This window comes from Pleurodeles waltl, chromosome 4_2, assembly GCF_031143425.1.
Source record: "Pleurodeles waltl isolate 20211129_DDA chromosome 4_2, aPleWal1.hap1.20221129, whole genome shotgun sequence".
NCBI lineage: Eukaryota > Metazoa > Chordata > Amphibia > Caudata > Salamandridae > Pleurodeles > Pleurodeles waltl.
The window spans coordinates 558914186-558937432 of record NC_090443.1 but is presented as its reverse complement, the minus strand read 5'-3'; the positions used below and the strand labels follow the sequence as shown (position 1 = coordinate 558937432).

Genomic DNA, 23247 nt, shown 5'->3' with positions numbered 1-23247 from the left:
CCGCAGCATAAAGGGTAACTAGTTTCGATACCAATTCCTCTGTGTATGCGGCATATAATTACACTGGCAGGCCATCTGGCCCTGCAACTTTGCCTTGGGCATCACTTTGATGGTGGCTCACACTTCCTGCGTAGTAATGCTATCTCCCAAGTCATCAGCCTCATCCCCTACCAGGTGCGGTAGTTCCATCGGTCTCAGGAATTCGGTTGAAACCCAGGGGTGTAAAACGGGAGGTATATAAGGTGGTGTAGCATTCCTCAAACATTATTAATGTCTATCTGTCTGTAGAAGTGTTCCCCCACTGCAGATTCCATCTCCAGGACAGCAAGCAGCTGGACATGGGGTTGGCAAGCGATGCCAGCAGTGTTCCCGCCTTGTCACGCTCAGCATAAGCACAAGTCATGTACTTGCAGTGGTCGAAGCACCGGAGCTTCTCTGTACAAGCTGCCATCAACTCCCTAGAATCCAGAAGCAGCTGTTTCTACCCTGTGTTCCCAGGCTTTGTGAGCTCCACGTCTCACAGTGCTCCTTCCTGCGTCTCTACTCCTCTAACTAGGGTGTGCCCACTCCCACCATCTCAGTGATATATTGTACTCTAATTACTTATTTTAATGCATCCCACTCACTTAGAAGTGAGGTGGTGGTGGCCATGTTGTCTATAAAGTAATTCTGAATAGCTTCCACAATGGAATGGAATGTCAAAACACCCAGTCATCTAAAGTTTCAACACACAGGTGCTAGTCCGGAACACAGGGGTGCTCTCAGTGCCAATCTATTGAATGTAATATCGATTTGTGGTCCAAGACCATACAGCAGAGGTATTCCACACTGTGGACTGCCCCATGTGCCCTGGCAGGCAGAGAAATGCATCTAGACATACAAGCAGTTTGTGCATTCCTGGGAATAGTCTCTGTCTCCTGGGTGTAGGTGCTTCCAGGGATCAATTAAGCTCCATCGCTGCTGCTAATCCATGAATGTCAGCGCTAGATGCACAACTGGGGAATCATCCACTGGGGGAGGGGACCGGTCAAGAATCGGGTCAATGACACTATTATAATCCTCACCCAGTAAAATTCTCTGTCATATATGGGGCCAATGTTTGGGACAATTCAGTGAGGAACCCACTCTTATCTGAGTCAGGGGCATAAATCCCAACAATGACCCGCGAGATGACCTAATAACAGTACATACCTACCATTAGGGTCTATTAATTCACTTGTTTATTTGAATGGTACTTCCAGATGGATCCATACCAGGACCCCTCTGGCAATGGCCAAATGTGTTGTGGCATATATTTGGCCCGCCACCTCTTGCATATCGCTTCCCTCTCAGGAACAATGAGGTGGGTTTCCTGTAGGAGGGCAATATAGTTTCCCCTTCTCTTCAAGTATGAGTAAACCTTGTAACATTTAGCCATATTATTAAGGTCCCTAACATTCCAGTGGATGAAATTGTAGATTGTGGGGTCAGCATGAATGGGTGTCGAATTAGCACCTTGGGTCACTGGTCGCAGGTGCCAGCTCTCATAGAGGCCAGGGACCGCAATCCACTGCATGAAAGGTTCTGCAAGGTAGACGGAGGCAATCCAACATGCATTTTCACATGAAACAAATAACATTACCCCAACACTCCAACCCCAGGATCAGAAGAAAGGGACCCCCAATCCAAACCAGGAAACAGGCATTCAACATTCCATGTCTTACGCACAACTTCAATAAGTGGGCACCTGCCAGCTTTACATCACACCATCGGGATGGCAGTCAGGTTACAATAGCCCAATTTCAACCCAGGAACAATAGAAGATCAGTGTGAAACATAATATCTACCCTTTCAATTACGCCAGTAATACATCACCACACCACCTCATCAACAGCAGCAAAGTCAAATAATTTTGTCTAAGGTGCTAGGTATAGCCAGCAGAAGAGAGTCCTCTGAGTTATCAATGGAGATTGAAGCATGGTCAGTCAGAGTCTGTCATTTCCTCATCACCCAGTACCGAAGGAGGGCCGGATCCTGCTCTACTTAGTTGCCACTACTTCCACTTCTCTCTGACGTTCATGTAGTGCTTGGGAGCGATTTGGGTTTGTGCTAGTGCCATTCTTCACCCTCTTCCCTGGAGGTTTCTGGGTCTTCTGCTAAGTGTTGGGAGCTGAGCTTTCTCCTTGTCAGGGGAGGTGCACAATTCAATCCCACAGCAGGGGAGGTGAGGTCCAAAAGTATGCTTCGTCTCCATGAGTCACTCGGAGTCTGGCGGAAAACAACATAGCGTATGCTGTCCCAAGTTTACTGAGTCGCATTTTAGCTTCTACAAATGAGGGCCCTTGTCATTGAACTTCCCTGGTGAAATCTGGAAAGATTATCAGTTTGATTTTCTACCATTAGATCCGCTTTGAAGCGGGCTGGCTTAGGGTGTGATTGGGGTCTTTAAAATGTAGCAATTTGGATACCAATTTGCTGGAGCCTGCTCCAGGTAATAGAGACCCCACTGGCATATGGTACGCATGTTCAAGTGCATAGAATGGGGAGAGACACTCGGGGGCCACCTTGTCATGGAGCCCTTGCTCTAGGAAGCTGGTCATGTTGGCCCTTGGGCCCCTCTATGCACCCCAACAGTCCAATAATCCAAAGATTCCATGACCGCCGGGGCCAGGGTTGGTGGGAGCACCGCCAACAGGCTGGCGGTGCCCCGCAGGGCATTCTGACCGCGGCGGTTTTGCCGCGGTCAGATGCGGAAAACCGGCGGTCTCCCACCGGTTTTCCGCTGCCCAAATGGATCCTCCATGGCGGTGCAGCAAGCTGCGCCGCCATGGAGAATCTGACAGCCCATACCGCCATCCTGAACCGCCAGGAACAGGATGGCGGTATGGGGTGTCTTGGGGCCCCTGGGGGCCCCTGCAGTGCCCATGCCAATGGCATGGGCACTGCAGGGGCCCCCGTAAGAGGGCCCCACTTTGTATTTTAGTGTCTGCTTTGCAGACACTGAAATACGCGATGGGTGCAACAGCACCCGTCGCACCTTCCCACTCTGCCGGCTCCATTCAGAGCCGGCGTCCTCGTGGGAAGGTTGATTTCCACTGGGCTGGCGGGCGGCCTTTTGGCGGTCGCCCGCCAGCCCAGTGGAAATCCCAGAATCACCGCAGCGGTCTGACGACCGCGGTGCGGTGTTCTGGTGGGGGTACTTTGGCGGGTGGCCTCCGTCGCCCGCCAAGGTAAGAATCAGGCCCTATTTCTCCTGGGCTTGTTTTCAGCATCTTCTACTTGAATTACTAAAGTTTTTGCTTTGCCTTCTGTGGTCAACATTCACTCAGGCATGGCTTCAAGTTTGGGGATGATGTTGTCCAGTGTTTGCTTTGTTGTGATGACACTCTCCGCAATTCTTCGTTGGTCCTCCCCTAACAACCCCATGCCTGTCCCCATGGTATCTATTTTAAGTTTGAGTGCCACCTGGGAGGCAGAAATGGCCTGCAGTATAATCTACAAGGTTGCCCCATTGTGTCCCCAGGGCGGAGGTCCTGCACCTGAGGCCATTTTTGTCATGTTTTTAGGATTTGGCTCGCATGTGTGGCAAGAATCGCTTGTCTCTTTTTTTTTTTTTTTTTTTTACTATTTAACTATTGTATTACAACAATATAGAAGCGAGGGGAGGGTGGGCACAGGAGTTGCGCTGGGGGTCGATGCTTCCACTATTGAAATAGGGCACAACACCTCACAGTAGCTTTAGGTAGGTCTTGATTCAAGGACAGCCCCCTACGCCTCCAGTACTGTGGTTTCAGGTATCCTACAGGGGCGCAGGAAGAGCAAGGGGTGATCCCAGCACCAAGCTGTTGTGCACAAAAGGATAGGACAGGGAGTCACAGGCAGAGCACTCAAGGCAAACACAGAGTCTGAGCTAGACCCGCTCAGTGCCTCAGAAGTGTTCAGGAGTGGGGGCGTGGTCTGGCCACGCGAAGACATGGCCACCTAGACGGACTGCTCCGCCGTCGGCGGGCCCCAGATCGGGCAGGAGGGCGTCCAACAACTGATGCCCCCCCTGTAACGGAGTCATGGGGGTCCTGTGAGGACCCGGAGCAGCCGTGGGCTCACTCGATCGGAGCAGCGGGAGCCCCGCCCTCATCTTCTTCTCCCCCGGGGCCGGACCGGACGGTGAGGCCTGCACGCGGCTGGGAAGCCGCGGACTCTAATATAACACTCAGGCCAGCGGGCGGAAATCAAACCAGCAAACGGAAGAGGTGCTGAGCGTGAGAGGGGGGCGGCAGAGGCAATAAGCACATTAGAGGACCAGCGCAGGTAAGACCAGGTCTGGGGGCCAAATTTCAAAGAAAAAAAAGCAAAGCAAATAACAAAAAAAAATAAAAAGAAGTTAAAAAAAACTCTATTGATTTGTGGAAGCCCCCCCCCGAGCCTACCCCCCCATTGGGCTATACCCATCCCGAGAGGGAACATTAATTTAGCCGAAGCCCACCTACCCCTGTCCGGGCCACAAAGAGATCAGTGGGAAGTACAAGGCCACCTGGATCCAACCAAGGGGCAGCTGAAAGAAGGCAAAAGCTCCCATTAAACCCTGTGAGACCACCTCATGGCAGAGCCCCCACCGCTCCACGAGGGGATTGAACTGAGGGCATTGCAGCCTCACAGAGCTACAGGATGACAACACGGGGAACAGACTTTTGCGAACCCACAGGCTGCTTACTGCAGGACCTTACGCCACCCTCGGCTAGGTCACTATACCCTAGCCCTCTACGATACCCCCTCCTCTCCTCCCAACCAAGAAGACCTTTCTCGCACGACGTGAGGAGGGGAACCTACTCAGACGCTCTCTGACCACAAACGGTCATTCTTACTACAAAAGGGAGGAACGGTAGACTTAGAAAGTCAATTAACACCACGTTCCTTCACCACCGAGAGAAGAACCCCATACTTTGGGCACTACCCTACACCCGCCGCCCTCCTCATCTCACTCCCTACTTCGCCCCATTTCTAGGGCCCTGAGCACATCTACTGCCACACTCGCAGACACACAGATTAAGACCCGCGAGAGCCCGCGGCGACCAAGGCAGTGACCCCTCTGACCTAGTAAGAAACGCCCACCCATCGACTCCGTGACCACATTGCCTCTCATCAAGAAGCCCACACTTTGACAGTACTCTCCCCCCCCTAGTGCCCATCATCTGGTGATGCCAGGGAACAAACCTTCAAACAAACACCTGGGTAAACCAGCGAGACAGAACAGAGCCCCCCCTTCAACACCTCAGGAACATATGACACACCAGCCTAGTGACATGGCGGATGCCCCACAGGCTGCAACAATGGACCGCATCTTGCAGGAGATATCGGCAGTGGGCCGCAGGCTCGAGGGCATGGATAGCAGGATGATCTCCCTAACAGAGGAGACAAAATCAATGTGCCTAGACATTGCGGGCTTCCAGTCCAGAGTGACCACATTGGAGCAACGGGTGACGGCAGTGGAGACGCAAGCCACGCTCACTGCGGACAGGGACCAGGAACTCTTATACCTTCGCAGCAAGGTCATTGACCTTGAAGACGAAGCCGCAGAGACAATGTCCGCTTCCTTGGCTTCCCAGAAGAGATTGAAGGGACGGACGTGCAGTCTTTCCTAAGGAACATTTTACCTCAACTCACTGGCCCCACTTTCAACCCCCCCTTGGAGTTCCAAAGAGTACACAGACGGGGCCCAAAATGTCGGGAGGGTGCCAACCACCCTCAACCTATCATTGCTTGCTTCTTACGACACACACAGGCACGCCAGCTTTTACAAAAAGCACGAGTGCAGGGCCCTTTCCGCATGAACGACCTGCAGATACGAATGACGGCGGACTTTTCCAAAGAGACCAGTGACCGCAGGAAGGCATTCCTAGCTCTGCGCCCCCGCCTGCGACAACTAGAGATCAAGTTCGGCCTCTTTGAACCGGCAAGAATGTGGATCACAAAAAATAATGTATCTAAGGACTTCTATGACCCAACAGACTTGAGTCTTTATCTGGACAACATCTCAGACCGTTTGATGGACATGTCCAGCTGGACTCTACCACAGGCCCAGATCACACAAGCACAGAATCCACCATCGACGGAAACGACTCCCGAATGCCCAGACCATGACTCCTCCTAAATCTCCAACAGAGACGTTGAAAGACTCTCTAAGAACTATAACGACAGGGGCCAAATATTTCACGCAGTGGTTAAACACACCCAGGGGACAGACCGGGACAAATCCCGCTCTCCCTTAAAGCGCCCCTCAGCCCCCACCTGAGATGCAAAGATCAGAACAGGACGTACACATTGCGGAAAGGGAAAAGAAGAGGCATCCTTTCTTCCAACCCCGTGCCTACCTACCTGTTCTGAACCTACAGCTACGACGAGCGGCAGATGAGTGTTGCATCAAGTTCTATCACTGTGCACTGTTATCCTTGTTTATTCTGTTCTGAATTTTGGATATATCTTTATTGGGCTACATGCTAGCCACTGGTTCAGCTTTGGCACTCTGACCCCCCGCTCTTTCACTTACATCCCTGCGTCCCCCCCAGCTATCCCGCGCCACGCTCAAGCCGGCCTCACATTTATACATATATCTATATATATATCTACCTACCCGTTCTTTTTCCTCGCAGCCCTTCCACCAGAAGAACAGCTGATGGTTTTACAGCTACAGAGAAAGACGAGGGCCTCCCCGCCCTCGACAGGGCTATTTTTGGTAGGAAACGCGCCCCCCCACCAATACACTGATCTGTCACACAAGACACGACTTCCCTCTTCATGCCCTCTTCCTTCCCCCTTCTCCCTAGAACTGAAGACATCATCCACTGTAAAAGGGCTATGAGGGCTACTGCTGTGGGATATCGTTGTTGAAGACAGGGAAACAGAACAAAGGGGTTACGACATCCTTTCTACCCCAAGGGCGCCTACCCTTCCTGGTCGTGGGGCCTGCTGACTGGGGCGGGGCTTCCCGATCTGGGTCTAGACCCGCAGACTACAGACTCCGAAGTAAGAGGCTATAGCGCCTTCGCCTTAGCTCCTTTCATTCCTCCCCTTCCCCTCTACATCCTTCTCTTCTTCCCTTTTTTCCTTACTCCCTCCCAGCTACCACTAGTTCATGTATCCATTTGCACAACCCTCCCCTTCTCCCCCACAGCTCTTCCCCCTTTTTTTTTCCTCCTACCTTCCTTTACCACCGTTCTCTCTTTCCCTCTCTTTCTCTCTGCCTCTCCTCTCCTCCCCAGGTCGCTCCCTCTTGATCCTGCTCTTTGATAGTCATAACTTGATACCATCACCACTCTCTCAACCTCCGCATCCTCCACTCCTCTCTCTCCCCCCAACCCTTGTCCTCGTCCTTCACCTCGTCTGCCCTCTTATACTAGCGTAAATACTCATTCCTGTTCCCCCTACACAGCCTATAAATATCCCCCCTTCTGACCCCTCAAGTATCCTTAAACCTCTTCACCTCTCCCAGTAAACAGCTACTATCCCCCACCATTACCCAGGCGAACTCCACACAACAGCCCACATATGGCAGGATCCACCCCACATACCTCCACCCCCCTGCAGATTATCTCATGGAACGTCAACGGCCTGAACCACTTAATCAAGGGCAAAAAAATACTCTTATACCTCCAATCGAAACGAGCAGACATTGCCCTCCTACAAGAGACCCATTTAAACAAGGAGGAATCAGGCAAATTGCACCGGGATCGGGTGGGGGCGGCGTTATACAGCTGCAGCCCTCCTTCTGGAGATAGAGATGAGGGTCCCCTATGCAAGTGTGGTGTAGCCGTACTGATACGGAAGAATATTGCCTGTTCAGTCACTAAAACATGGATAGACACAAGGGGCCGGTATGTGTTTAAGCTCAAGTTTGGAGACTCCTCCTTGTGTGTGGGATCCGTCTATGTCCCCACAGGCCCCAAGCGCCTGTTCCTTCTGCGACTCAACCGTCTACTGTCGGAAATAGGAGCCACCAGAACCATAATAGTGAGGACTGGAACCTAGTCAGAGATGCAGTGCTAGACAGAACGGGCCCCTTAGATGTGACCAACAATGGAGACAGGGCTCTATAATCAGATGTGATGCAGGACAATGGGATGGTAGATTACTGGAGAATGGCATACCCGACCGATAAAGAATATACCTTCCTATGTGAGATTTTACATCAATATTTTATTCTACAATTGTTGATTTTTATTTTTAATCTTTGATATTGTATTTATTATGCACAGGTCGTGGTATTATTTGATGTAAAGTTATTGCTTTGATGGTTAAACTCGACCAAATAAAGCTTGTGTGAACTGAATATACCTTCCTATCATCAGTACATGGTATCCAGTCCCGCTTGGATTATTTTCATATATCACATGGCCTAGCGGCGCAGGTCACTGATGCCCGGATACTGGAGGGTGGTTTATCGGATCACTTCCCGGTGCGAACCGCGATCCAACTGGGCCTAACATCCCCCACTGATACCGCTCTCCACAGGGCAAGGCACGAGTACAAGACCACATGTCCACATATGTCCAGAATAACCAAGGCTCCAGTGACTCGCGAATGGTCCTGTGGGCGGCGGCCAAGGTGACTGTGAGGGGACAGATGATGAGGGACGCAGCGCTGGCGAATCAGGGCAGGAATATACAACAGGCGAACTTGGAAGAATCGGTCCGAGCCGAGTACGCTCTCCAATGTATACAGGGCAGGCATTATGAGCAGGGAGAGAAAGCAGGGAGACTAATAGCGGCCCAACTTCGTCAGAGAACAGCAGCCATGGCCATACCAGTGGTGACAGCCCGTTCCGGAACAATGATCACGCGTCCGCAGGACATAGTCAAAAGAGTTTGCATCTTACTATAGCCATCTCTATACCCCCGAGTCGAAAACCTCACCTGAATGCATAGACACCTTCCTGAATGGTATAGAATTACCCTCCCTCTCTGCGGAAGGACACGCCCTACTAGAGGGAGACATTAACCGACTGGAGATATCACAGGTTATCTCCGACCTCCCCTACCACAAATCGCTGGATGAAGACGGTTTCCCAGCAGAATTTTACAAATGGGCAGAGGATGAAGCGCTCGATGTCCTTCACGGAGAACTGGACGAAGCCTGTCAGACAGGCTTCCTAGGCACGATCTCTAATACTGCCACAATAGCAGTAATACCGAAACCCGGATGCAATCCTCTACTCTGTAGCAGTTATCGGCCAATTTCCCTCCTAAACGGGGACATCAAGATCCTAGCCAGCGTTTTAGCGGACCGCCTTCGCAAAGTCATACCCTGACTTATACATCAATCCCAATTGGGCTTTGTGCTGGGCCGTAACTCTAGGAACCATCTGCGCACCCTTTGCCACTCCCTATGGACATCTAGAAACATGCTGGAAGCCGCCATAGCTTTGTCCCTGGATGCGGAGAAGGCGTTCTATTGCATCGAATGGCCATACCTATTTGTGACCTTGAAAATAATTGGCCTCGGAGAACAGTTCATTTCCAAAGTTCGTCTCCTGTATGATAACCCAACAGTGCGGGTCAACTGTGGGGGGTTTCTCTCCGAACCCTTCCCCATTCGATGAGGAACCCGTCAGGGCTGCCCCCTTTCCCCTCTCTTATTCCTACTAGCTATGGAGCCACTCTTGACCACTAGTCGCACCTCCCCTTTGATAACGGGACTCCCCATTCCCAGCAGCATCTCCAAAATGTACCTTTATGCGGACGATATCCTACTCATGATAGCACACCTCCGGCGCTCCCTTCCTGCGCTACTAGAGACCACTGAGACCTTGGCCCCATCTCAGGCTACCGAGTGAACTGGGAAAAAAGCGAGGCCCTTCCTCTCTCACGCATGACAACGAAAGCTGACATACACGGACATCCCTTTAGATGGGCTCCAAAACATCTTAAATATCTAGGAATACTGGTCAACAGAGGACTGGACCACATGGTGATGGATACTCTCACCTCTCTGATCACGTGCATGAGGCTAGACTTCGACAAGTGGTCCCATCTGGGCCTCTCCATGTGGGGCAGAGTACAAGCGGTGAGAATGGTCACCGTACCACGCTTTACCTACGTTCTTGGCCGCCTTCCTCTCCAGATACCTGTCCCGCTACTCCGGTCAGTAGATGCAGAGATCAGAGCCTTTGTATTGGGCTCTATGCGACCACGCTTGGCTCCCGCCAAACTTTTGGCACACTGTTCCTAAGGAGGCCTGGGCTTCCCCTCAGTAGAATACTACGCCCTAGCCTTACACCTGTCGCCCTTGGCCACGTTAGCATCGAACATGAGAGAACCACCCCAATGGGTAGCAATTGAGAAAGCCCTACTTCCCCATGGCGGCAGTGTAGAGAGTCTATATTGCACTGACACAGCCTCCCCCATACTCGCGAACCTGATACTAGGAGCGACGTGAATGGCATGGAGAAGGGCCTACTCCTTGGTTGGAGTCCACCCCTCCCTGCACACCCAGGCACCCCTGTAGAACAACAACAGATTGCGAATAGGAGGGAGGGTCTTCACTTATCCGTCCTGGAGAGAGGCAGATATAGTACACTTAGTACAGATTCTACAGGACAGAGCAATTAGGACCTTCGCCTCACTGAAAGAGAGCTTCGGTTTCAATCTAAAACAAGAATGGCGGTACATGCAACTCCAACACTGCCTGCAACACAACACAAACATTGCCCACCAAGGTTCAAAATCGTCACCAGTGATGCAGTACATTTGAACATGGGGGAAACACAAGGGTGTTATGGCAGGCCTATACGAGGTCCTTACACAGCATAAATTCTCTCAACCCCTTTTAGAAACTCTGCGTTCACAATGGCAAACCCGACTGCAGAGACCCTTCAACGCGGAAGACTGGGTGGACCTACTAGAGGCGTTGGACAGAGGTGTTCGCGAGGTTCGCCTGAAATTCTGCCTCTTTAAGATCATCCATAACTGGTACTGGACCCCTCTACGGCTACATAGAGCAGGCCTCCTCCTGCACGTGACCTGCTGGCGTTGCTCGGAGACTCAGTGTGATCTACTCCATATTTTGGTCGGCTGCCCATCGGTCCGCCCTCTGTGGGAGGCCGTCAGCCTCACCCTTTCCACCTCAATCCCACTCCCAGAACGACTACCCCCCTCTCTTATCTTACACGACATGGCCACCCTTCCGGTATTACTGCGCCCCTTACAGAGACTGCTGCATACCGCACTCGCTACAACAAAGATATGTATCCTTCGACATTGGCGCACAACGGACCCCCCCACACCAGGAGAATGGATAACGGCGATGACCCGGATAGCTGCATATGAGAAGATCATTTATAACCTCCAAGACCAGGCGGACATGTTTCTTAGAGTATGGGCCCCGTTCCTTACCGATCCTTTGCCGCTGCAAACACTATAAACACTGCAGACGATGCTCTGTCAATATTAACCCCGCAACAGTGATTACTTGTCGTCTGACCTCACAACACCACCACCCGCGGCTCAGAACCCATTCTCGCCCATATCACCTCCCCCTTTTCCCTCCCACTTGTACAATTATCATGACCCATCCTATAGCCCTTAATCATTGCGCTTCTCTCTGTAACAGTTCCCCACCCCTCCTCCCTCCCCCCTCCTTGCACGCTATGACTCGCACCCCCCTCCGTTCTCCCTCCTAATTCTTCATCTTCTCCAATATCCCCATCTCCCTCCACCCCACCCTGTCTTCCTCCTCCCCCCCACCCATAACACAACTCAAGCTAGGTACTCCATCCTCAGCAGACACCCCCACGCTCCTGGGCGACCTTCTCTCTCTAGCTATCTATCCCCCTTTCTCTTTTCTGCCTTTTCTCTCTCTTTCTCCCTCCCTCCCCCTTACTTCTCCCCCACCTATCCTCTGCCTCTCCTCTCCCCTACCTTCCCCCCTCCCGCTCTATCTCCCCTATCTCACTCCCCTGCTCTCTCTTCCCCCCTCTCGACTTTCCCCACTCCCTCCCCTCCCTACCATTCTCTTTCTAACTACTGATCCATGACCTCTCCTCTCCGGCCTCTCACAGATATATCCCTCTACTTCCCTCCCCTCCCCTTGTACTTTCCTTCAGAACCCACCCCCTCATAGTCCATTGTATAATCGTATACATGCCTAAGTGACACATTCTATATAGCACACCCCTTCGCTCCCTTCGTACAACTCTACCAACATCGAGATGGCCAGCCTGTTAGCAATTACGTTCTACTGTGTTTCATGGCATAACCTGCATGTTTCCCCAACCTGCCCGGGTCTCACCCTCCCCCCAACCTCTGACCACTGCTTCCTTGATTTTCCTCAGACTTATTAACTCCTGATAACACGATGGATGGTGTGTTACTAAGACTATAGTCAACACCAGTTGAGTTATTTTTCTAATGCATAGATATCATAGTTAAGTATTTGTATAAATATACGCCTTATTCTCCTCTGTACAAAATGTTGAATAAGCCTGCAAAGGATGAATCGTACTCATCCCCCCTTTCTGTATTGTTCCCTCTCTTTTGTGGATAATATAATAAAATAATTACAACACAAAACAAAATATACCCCAAAATAAAACAAAATGTGAACAAAAGCACAGTATAAAACATAGCCACTAAAATCACAAACATGTAAAAACAACTAAAATAAAGCCAACCAAAATTTTGCAATAATAAAAAAAAAAATTAAAAAAGTGTTCAGGAGTAGCCGTAATCGCCAAGCGCTCTCTTCTCACCTCATATATTAATATAGAAGGGTGCAAGATCCAAAGTTCATTCATTGTTCAGGGCTTAACACTAGAAGGGAGTGCATGTGCACTCCTGTAAGGTACCTAGTGTCAAATTGTATCCACACCTCAAGTGCCCATCCTAATGATCCAGTAAAGGGATCCTGATGGCTCTTCAACAGAGGTGCTGCAAACAGGTCGTTTAGCCCACTTGCTCTGAGGTCCTACTGCAGGGGTAGTGTGCGCCTTTAGGCACTGATACACTTTCTGCCCCACCATGTCCCTGAGTGCTGTCATGTCATACTCCCTGCGGGTTCCCAGTAAGCTGCATTCACCCTTCACAGAGCGGATACAGGTCCAAGTGCCTCCTCACCAACCAGGTCAGTGATAATGCAGTGGTGGGGATCCAATATATCAAATGAGGTGATAGTCAGGATGCTCCACCAATGAGCTGCTGTGCACACTGCAGCCCAATACTGTGTCTGTTATGGTATCTGAGAAGCGTCTCTGCTCCCTCCCATGCAAAGCGAGGTAAAGCAACATTTCCTCCAGCGGGGCTCACCACTCAGTCGAAGGCCTGTTTCAGTCCAAGGGCTCCGTTGGAGGTGACACCCGCCCTCGGGTGAAAGTAGGCAGCTAGATGGAGGTGCAAGAAGAGGGAAACGTTTGTGGGCTATCCCCGCTGAATCCAGTGATATTCCCCCCAAGATCGAATCCCTCGTTACAGCCAGTGGTGTTGGGCAGGTCATCAGTACTCATTGATTTGCTGGTGAATATTCAGTGAGTCCACGCTCAGGATGGTGACACCCTCAGGGCACCATTCTCTGCTTAGCAGTCTGGCAGCAGCTTTCACCGGAACGTCACTCCCTGCCACCTGTTGTAGGTCCCACAGGCCCTGGCAGTCCTGATCATCCCTTCACCTGCCAATCCAGCATGGATGAAACAGTATAGTAGCACTCGAGCCTCTAGGCCGATTCCGTCCACAAACCACTCACTCTCTCGAATCAGGGTGGTCAGGGCAGTATGCAAAGCGCAGAGTAACATTGCACTCGCTCCTTCGCTGCCATTTTGGTGAGTAGTCTTGTGGTCCTCTGCAGCAGGTTCAGAGAGCCAGCCCCAAATGAGGCTCACCTGGGCTCCACAGCTGGAATGGGGGTCCAGAGGGCTCAACAGGCACTGCCACTGTGTGTTGGGGATCAAAGCTGGCAAAATTGTGCAGAATTGGCCCGGATGGTGGAGTCCGTCTGGAAGTGCCGCTGCTCATATCTTAGTCTGTTGGCGCCTTTCCCCCATCCAGCGTCTTCATTATCTATTTGACCAATGATGCTCCACGGTACAAACAGCTAACCATTGAGCAGGAGTAGTCATTGAGAGTAGGCAAAACCAAGACCTCCTTTATCTACCTCTGTTCATTTGATGAGTTTTAGTTTTGAAATTTTCCTCCTTTTTATTCAGTGAAATCCACTTTTGTTGCAATTAAATCATTATTAATCTAAGTGCATTGGTCATTCCAACAGAGTGAGTTCTATTTTTTCCTCCCTTTTTTTCACACATTATTTTAGTTGTGACACCTTTGTAAAACTGGTTTGATTCTTTATCAGGAGTTATGTCTGTAGGGGTTCTGTTTCAGACACCCATAACCAGTCATCACTCTTAGACCCCGGGAGGGAATCTATGACCAGACGTACAAGGGAAACTCTCCCTGACTTAAGGTGAGTTATAACCATGGCCTAAGATTTTCAATGATTGTGTACCTACTGTTGACCCATGAGGACTGACTTTACACATTTTTACATGAAGGTCCTTCAATACTCAGTCCTGATGAAGACCCTATAGATTAAATGAAAACACACACTTTTTTTAAGAGGGTCAAAATGCTGATGATTCTAGATGTCGTCTGCATCTATAAGTTCTTTTTGTGCAACTGTTAGACTTTCCATCCATGTTGTGGTCACCCTTAACTTTGTGCCTCTGTTCCCCAGGTTGTTGATGTGTGCTGGACTCTGATTTTACTGTTTTTGTTACTCTGGGCACTTTACCACTGCTAACCAGTGCTAAAGTGCAAGTGCTCCTTTACAAAATGTGTATGTAATTGGCTTATCCATGATTGGCATAATTTACTTACTAGGAAGCCCTTAGTAAAGTGCACTAGAGGTGCCAGGGCCTGTAAATCAAATGCTAGTAGTGGGCCTGCAGCACTGGTTGTGCCTCCCACATAAGTAGCTCTGTAATCATGTCTGCAGTGTCTGTGTGCCGTTGTAACTGTAAATTCGACTTGGCAAGTATACCCACTTGTCAGGCCTAAACCTTCCCTTTTCTTACATGTCAGACACCCGTAAGGTAGGCCCTAGGTAGCCCCAAGGGCAGCAAGGGCAGGGTGCAGTGTATGGTAAGGTAGGACATATAGTAGTGTGTTTTATATGTCCTGACAGTGAAATATTGCTAAATTCATTTTTCACCTTTGCAAGGCATGTCCCTCTCATCTCAAGATGAGCCATCTGTGCTAGGAGGGAGGGAAGGAGTGGTCACTCACACCAGAAAGAACTGTGCCTGCCCTCACACAATGCAGTCTCCAACCCCCTGGTGAGTGTCGGGGGCCTGGCCTGGGCAAGGCAGGATTTCAGATTCAAAAGAGGCTTTACCTTGAAGTAGGCCTATTTCAAAGGAGAAATTGGGTATAAGAAGGGCACCCAAAACCACATACTTTAGACACACTTTGAAACAAGAGGAACCTCTGCCTGGCGAAGAGCTGAAGAGCTGAGGAAGAAGAGCTGCCCTGCCTGTGACTGTGCTTTGTGGAGCTAACCTGCAGTTGCTGCTTCTGCCAGAGTAAAAGGGCAAAGACTGGACTATGTGTGCCTTCCATCTTGAGAAGAAATTTCCAAGGGCTTGATTTAGAGCTTGCCTCCTGTTGTTTGAAGTCTCAGGGACAGCAAAGACTTCTCTCTGCCAGCACCTGGAGTCTCTGGAGAGACCCCTACTCTGCCCTGTGGTGCCCATCCAGGTCCTGGGATGCTGAAAGGAGAAGCTCGCAGTCTAAGAGGAAGAAATTCACGCACAGGACGCCGTGTGGGGAAAAGATCGACGCGACTTCGATCTGCGGCTGGAAAACGACGCGCCGCAGGCTTCGCGGCTGAAAATCGATGCTCGTCTGCAACGCAACTGAAGAAACGACGCACAGAGCTGGAGAAACGATGTGCAGCATCGCAGACGGAGGCTTGGAGATCGCACCCGCGCTGCGTGTTTTTAGATCATCGTGCAGCTGGATTTCTGATGCGAACCATCGTTGTGCGTGCAAAAACAACACAAGGCCTGCCTGGACCTGTGTGCGGACAGAATCGATGCATCGTACTCCAGCGGAGAGAAGAACTGACACACGCCGACTCGACAGAAGGGGGAAGCGACGCAAGGTCTCGCTCGTGAGCGATATCGACGCATCACACGCCCTTTTCGACACACACCCGCCCGTGCAGGGTTATTTTTGACGAGCACCAGGTACATTTTCACGCTAGCACTTGTGTTTAAAACTACTTAAAGACTCTTTTTGCATTTTTATTAATAACTGGACTTGTGTATTGTGGATTTTTGTAGTTTTGGTCTTGTTTTGTTTAGATAACTATTTCCTATTTTTCTAAACCTGTGTTGTGTCATTTTGTGGTGTTTTCGTTAAGTCACTGCGAGTGTTGGTACAAATACTTTACACCTAGCACTCTGAAGTTAAGCCTACTGATCTGCCAAGCTACCAAGGGGGTAAGCAGTGGTTAGCTGACGGTGATTCTCTTTTACCCTGACTTGAGTGTGGGTCCTTGCTTGAACAGAGGGTAACCTGACTGTCAACCAAAGACCCCATTTCTAACAGCAACTATGGACATATGACTATTTAGCCCATGGAAGAGAGAATACAAATTGGGATACAGTGGGCAGGCTCACTAAAAGGATCTAAAATTGGTTGTTTTATGTATATGTACAGTCACTGTGTGATGCACTGCACAAGCACCTTTTAACCTAGCACTGATGGAGCACCTGATTGTTGGATTTAATTATTCATTGTCATGAAGCTACTACGAGTATATGGCATTTATTTAATAATTGCTTGCCTGGACCTACATGTTTTGGGATATAATTCCAGGTTTAAGTTTAATTTATGAGCATTTGTGCGATTTCAGGTTTTGTTGATTTGGCATAAAACCTTATCCGATTGAACCATTGTTCCATGTACCATTTGATGCACAGGTTCTGCGGGATACAGGGTTACCCCATTGTTCACTGTTAAACAGTTAATTGGTACATATGTATGAGACTCTTGATCTTATTCATCAGTACCATCAGCACATCTCTATGACACCCTTCTTAACTTCCTCCATGAACTATTAATACAAGATGCAGTCAACCCAAGTAACTTTATTCAAGACACATTTTTTTTAAAACTTTATTTATACTTTTATGCAAATACGTGAAGCAGTACAATAAGATCATGCATTTGCAGACTAATACAATCCATATGGCATATTGTGTCCTCCTAATGGATAGACTTCACCCTCCAGAACCATTTGATGCAGAGTCCGTCAATCATGTATACTTATAACAGGTAAGTCCAACATTTACATATATCAATAACCAAGTTCAATATGTCATTCAGGTTTCTCACCCTCTGGCTCCCCTGTCTCTTTTCCTATAAGGCTAATTACCGAAGATCATGTACTAATTTGTTCTACGCGGTTATTCCTGTACTGATTGTACACAACGCCCTCTTTCTAATTTATGCGGAAGCACCAGGATTGGCAAACAGTGCTTAAACTCCAATCCCTGTCTTCTGAGACGTGTTGGAATTTCATACTTTCTTTTACAACATTTTCCCCACCTGCAGTTTGCATGGTAACGCTTTACAAACCTTTCACAGAATAAAAACAGGCTAGACAATTGGAAACGCTGGGTAGATGGAGACCCGTAATCCTGATCTCACATGTTTTCCATCATTCATCACTCAAAAACTCTGAACTACAGCTGTAATTTCAACCCAGAGTTGAACGGCCAGGTGTAAAATTATTGCACATCAATAAACATTCCACAGAGTAAAAAGAGGCTAGACAATTTGAAACGCTGAGCCTTAAACATTATTAAATTGAAATGGTTTACAGCTTTGTATTTGATTACTCTGTGATGTCTTTCCATAGATTTAATATATGGTTCCTCAATTTTTCAGGTGCATGCTTTTTAAAATACGAAGAAATTGAACAGAAGAACATAAAGCTACTTACAGACCTTGCAAACATACTGTATGCAACTCAGGATCAAATTATTGATTTTTCTTGCAAAGAAGGACACATAAAAAGCACACGATCGGGAGACATGTCTCAAGTATGTGAAGACGGAATCATTACATACCCCACCTGTGTCAGAGTAAGTACAGGCTGTAAAAAACAGAATTGACGATCGCTGTTATACAATCTAGTAACCTCAACGTGGTGCGACAGAAATAACACTGATGACATCGTATTAATAAGTGATCATGTAAAGATTGGAGTTTTAAATAGTCATATGAACAGAATGCTTCCATCGGCTGAGTGGCTTCTTCCACGTTGGAAGTATAAATTGCAACATCATTCGCATAACCAGTAATGGTCACTTGGCAACCTAAGCATCTAAATGGTATAAACGCCTGAACCATTTTCCTCATTAATGGATCCACACAGATAATATTTAATGTAGGAAGCAGTGGTCATGCCTGACGTGTGGATAATCTCAATTTGCATATTCAGTGTTAATCTCCCACTGATCAAACATTTTAGGAAGTATATATCTGAGTAGATAGTTTCAACCCAGATTACAAAATCTGATCCAATGTTGACCCTGTAAATCGCTCCCACTGTAACCAACACGAAATTCAATGGGATATTTTTTCTGCATCTAATAATCAAATCGCTGTTGGATTTCGCGTTCATTCAATCAGACCTCTAGCTGTGGGATGTGTTGTCTTGCCCTGCTACAAATCCATGTTGGAACGAAGAGGGATCTTCCTTTAACGAGCCTGCTAGTCTATTTAGAATTACCGATTCAATTTTAAAATCATGATTTAACAATGATAGCGGAGGATAAGGAAGGAAGTCTGTCACATCTTTATCTTTCATCAGAAAAATAGAGATTGTGGCTTCTCTCCATATTTTTAGCTAGTGTGCTATATTCATAATTTCTTAACTTGATTTATGGCCTTGGCGATTTTTTTTAACTGGAGTACTTTTGCATATTTTCCAGAATTTTATTTAACGATTGTAACATGAAATGCCCGCGTTTCCGCCTTTACGCCACATCCCGTAATTAAGGTAAAAATCCATCACGAGCAAGGGAGAAACTTGAAGGAGCTGATCGCATTTGGCTGCTGTGCATGTCATGCGTGATTTAGCACACGTTTTTTCGTGTCCCCATGCATTAAAATGGACAGGCTCACATTTTTCACACAACATCAATGCAAACGTGCCAGATTGGAATTTTATCCAATAATGCATACTTTTCAGGGCATTTCTCGTAATTTCAAAGGGAAGGAATTTACCTGAAATTCACCCTGGCCGAATTTCTTTTATAGAAAAATTAATGTGTTTTTTTGCGCAACAATAGTGTAAGGTTCGGCCAGGGTGAAGTGCAAACCTGAGGCCTTTCCAGGAGTCTAGTATTGTATAAATATGTTGCCCCCTCTGATCTAGTATTGTCTATTACCTGTTTAGACTGTGCTGCAGTTATTGTTGTATACAGCATGTATCTAGATAACTATTGTCAGAACGTCTTCCTGAGAGCCAAGGGGCACTCTCGGGCTATTGGTACTGTAGGAAGTTGGCTCTGTATGTACTATTTCAAAGTAAGAAATAGCATGCACAGAGTCCAAGGGTTCTCCTTAGAGGAAAGATAGTGGCAAAAATAGATAATTCTAATGCTCTATTTTGTGGTAGTGTGGTCGAGCAGTAGGCTTATCAGAGGGTAGTGTTAAGCATTTGTTGTACACACACAGGCAATACATGAGGAACACACACTCAAAGACAATTCCAGGCCAACAGGTTTTTGTATAGAAAAATATATTTTCTTAGTTTATTTTTAGAACCACAGGTTCAAGATTTACAATCAATACTTTAAATGAAAGGTACTTCACTCAGGTATCATAGGAACTTTGAATCAGAAAAATAGCATGTACAGTTTTGGCAAAAATGGCAATAAGTTATTTTAAAACTAGACACAGTGCAAATTTCAACAGTTCCCGGGGGAGGTAAGTATTGGTTAGTTTTGCAGGTAAGTAAACCACCTACAGGGTTCAGAGTTGGGTCAAAGGTAGCCCACCGTTGGGGGTTCAGGGCAACCCCAAAGTTACCACACCAGCAGCTCAGGGTCGGTCAGGTGCAGAGGTCACAGTGGTGCCCAAAACGCATAGGCTTCAATGGAGAAGGGGGTGCCCCGGTTCCAGTCTGCCAGCAGGTAGGTACCCTCGACTTCGGAGGTCAGACCAGGGGGGTTTTGTAGGGCACCGGGGGGGAAACAAGTCAGCACAAAAAGTACACCCTCAGCGGCACGGGGGCGGCCTGGTGCAGAGTGCTAACAGGCGTCGGGTTTGCAATGGAGTTCAACGGGAGACCCAGGGGTCTCTTCAGCGAAGCAGGCAGGCAAGGGGGGGGGGGGGGCTCCTCGGGGTAGCCACCACCTGGGCAAGGGAGAGGGCCACCTTGGGGTCGCTTCTGCACTGGAGGTCGGATCCTTCAGGTCCTGGGGGCTGCGGGTGTAGTGTCTTTACCAGGCGTTGGGTTCTTAGAAGCAGGCAGTCGCCGTCAGGGGGAGCCTCTGGATTCCCTCTGCAGGCGTCGCTGGGGGGGCTCAGAGGGGTCAACTCTGGCTACTCACAGGGTCGCAGTCGCCGGGGAGTCCTCCCTGTAGTGTTGGTTCTCCGCAGGTCAAGCCGGGGGTGTCGGGTGTCGGGTGCAGAGTGGAAAGTCTCACGCTTCTGGCGGGAAAATGCAGTCCTTTAAAGTTTGTTTCTTTGTTGCAAAGTTGTTTCTTCTTTGGAGCAGAGCCGCTGTCCTCAGGAGTTCTTGGTCCTTTTAGATACGGGGTAGTCCTCTGAGGCTTCAGAGGTCGCTGGACCCTGGGGAACGCGTCACTGTTGCAGTTTTTCTTGAAGTGGGGAGACAGGCCGGTAGGGCTGGGGCCAAAGCAGTTGGTGTCTCCATCTTCTCTGCAGGGCTTTCAGGTCAGCAGTCCTTCTTCATCTTAGGTTGCAATAATCTAGTTCCCTAGGTTCTGGGGAGCCCCTAAATACTGAATTTAGGGGTGTGTTTAGGTCTGGGAGGGCAGTAGCCAATGGCTACTGTCCTTGAGGGTGGCTACACCCTCTTTGTGCCTCCTCCCTGAGGAGAGGGGGGCACATCCCTATTCCTATTGGGGGAATCCTCCAAAATCAAGATGGAGGATTTCTAAAGGCAGGGGTCACCTCAGCTCAGGACACCTTACAGGCTGTCCTGACTGGTGGGTGACTCCTCCTTGTTTTTCCCATTATCTCCCCTGAACTTGCCGCCAAAAGTGGGGTCTGTGTCCAGGGGGCGGGCATCTCCACTAGCTGGAGTGCCCTGGGGCATTGTAACACGAATCCTGAGCCTTTGAGGCTCACTACTAGGTGTTAGAGTTCCTGCAGTGGGGAGGTGTGAAGTACCTCCACCCAGAGCAGGCTTTTGTTTCTGGCCTCAGAGAGCACAAAGGCCCTCACCACATGGGGTCTGAAACTCGTCTCTCAGCAGCAGGCTGGCACAGACCATTCAGTCCTGCACTGAACAATTGGGTAAAATACAGGGGGCATCTCTAAGATGCCTTCTGTGTGCATTTTCTAATAAATCCAACACTGGCATCAGTGTGGGTTTATTATTCTGAGAAGTTTGATACCAAACTTCCCAGTGTTCAGTGTAGCCATTATGGAGCTGTGGAGTTCGTTTTTGACAAACTCCCAGACCATATACTTAATATGGCCACAACTGTACTTACAATGTCTAAGAATAGACTTAGACACTGTGTGGGCATATTGCTCATGCAGCTATGCCCTCACCTGTGGTATAGTGCACCCTGCCTTAGGGCTGTAACGCCTGCTAGAGGGGTGACTTACCTATGCCACAGGCAGCATTTTGTATGCATGGCATCCTGAGGGGGATGCCATGTCAACTTTGCCTTTTTCTCCCCACCAACACAAACAAACTGCAATGGCAGTGTGCATGTGTTAGGTGAGGGGTCCCTGAGGGTGGCACAACATATGCTGCAGCCCTTAGGGACCTTGACTGGTCACAGGGCCATTGGTACCACTGGTACCTTTTACAAGGGATTCATCTGTGTGCCATGGGTGTGCCAATTGTGGAAACAATGGTACATATTTAGGTGAAAAAACACTGGTGCTGGGGCCTGGTTAGCAGGGTCCCAGCACACTTCTCAGTCAAGTCAGCATCAGAATCAGGCAAAAAGTGGGGGGTATTTGCAACAGGGAGCCATTTCCTTACAGGTACCAACCGTCGGATTGAAGCCATTTACTCCTGATGTCTGGGAACCTGGCCTACTATGGATTCCGAGCAACTTGGTCAAGTATCCCTTCTGCACTTGACTCTCACTAGTTAGCATGGTCAAGCAGTCCAGGTGGGGGCAGACATGACCTCACAACTCAAAATGCATGCAGCAGCAACACTAAATCATTGGCCAGCCAAATACACACATTTATAACAAAAGCAAAGTGTTTATTTATACCACACGAAAGAAGAAAACCGCAAACATGCACAGTTACGTGGATCGGGGCTCTAGTGTTTCTCTGGTGCTTCTCTGTCCCACTCACTCCTCACTTTAGCGATCGTGGGTATTCCCCATTTACTATTGGCACCATCCAGGATATGCCCCCTCATGTAGTGTAAATCGTAAGAGTCCACTATGACTGATTTAAAGTATATAATATTCCCGAGTATACATTTCCAATTAAGCAGCAAGTTCCCCTCGGGTTATCAGGCCCAAAGCAAGTCTTTCCCACACTGGCAGGAGGAAAGTGTTCACGGTCCTGTAGTCTTCACAGTCTGCTGGTGCTCACAGTAGCTCCAGTCCAAGTAAGGTGAGTTGGCCGCATGCAGACTTAGTGGCTGCACTCTTTGAGCGCAGGGTCTGCCTCTGCAGCAACTGGAGTGTTCCTGCATATTCTCCAGCAGGGTAAATGCTCATATGCTCACAATAGGGGGATTGGTTATGATAAACCAGTTCTTGGTCCTACACTTGTCTGATGTTGCTACCATAGTGTCCACACTAATCCAACGGGGTCGAACCAGCTGCAATCTTTGTTGCTTCCACAACTGCTTGCTGTTGACAGGCTACAGCCTGGTCAACATGGCACATTTATTCAAAGCAGCTCCTTCTGTCATACTGGGCTGCCACACTGTTGTCGCACAAGCCTTTGTCCCTAACTGCACAGCAGTCTTTACCAGAGCTATCTTCATAGTGGTCCTATCCTTTTATACAGGGGTCACTGACTCAGTCCTGCGCACAGCCAA

At 48.9% G+C, this 23247-nt stretch overlaps 1 protein-coding gene across 1 annotated transcript in view; it reads left to right on the top strand.

Moving 5' to 3' along the window:
* LOC138293099 (complement factor H-like) overlaps positions 1–23247 on the top strand; it is a 639206-nt gene that overhangs the window by 585123 nt on the left and 30836 nt on the right. The window contains exon 24 of the mRNA XM_069232111.1: positions 17913–18109. Within this exon, the coding sequence (XP_069088212.1) occupies positions 17913–18109 (197 nt within the window). The remainder of the gene's footprint in view (positions 1–17912; positions 18110–23247) is intronic.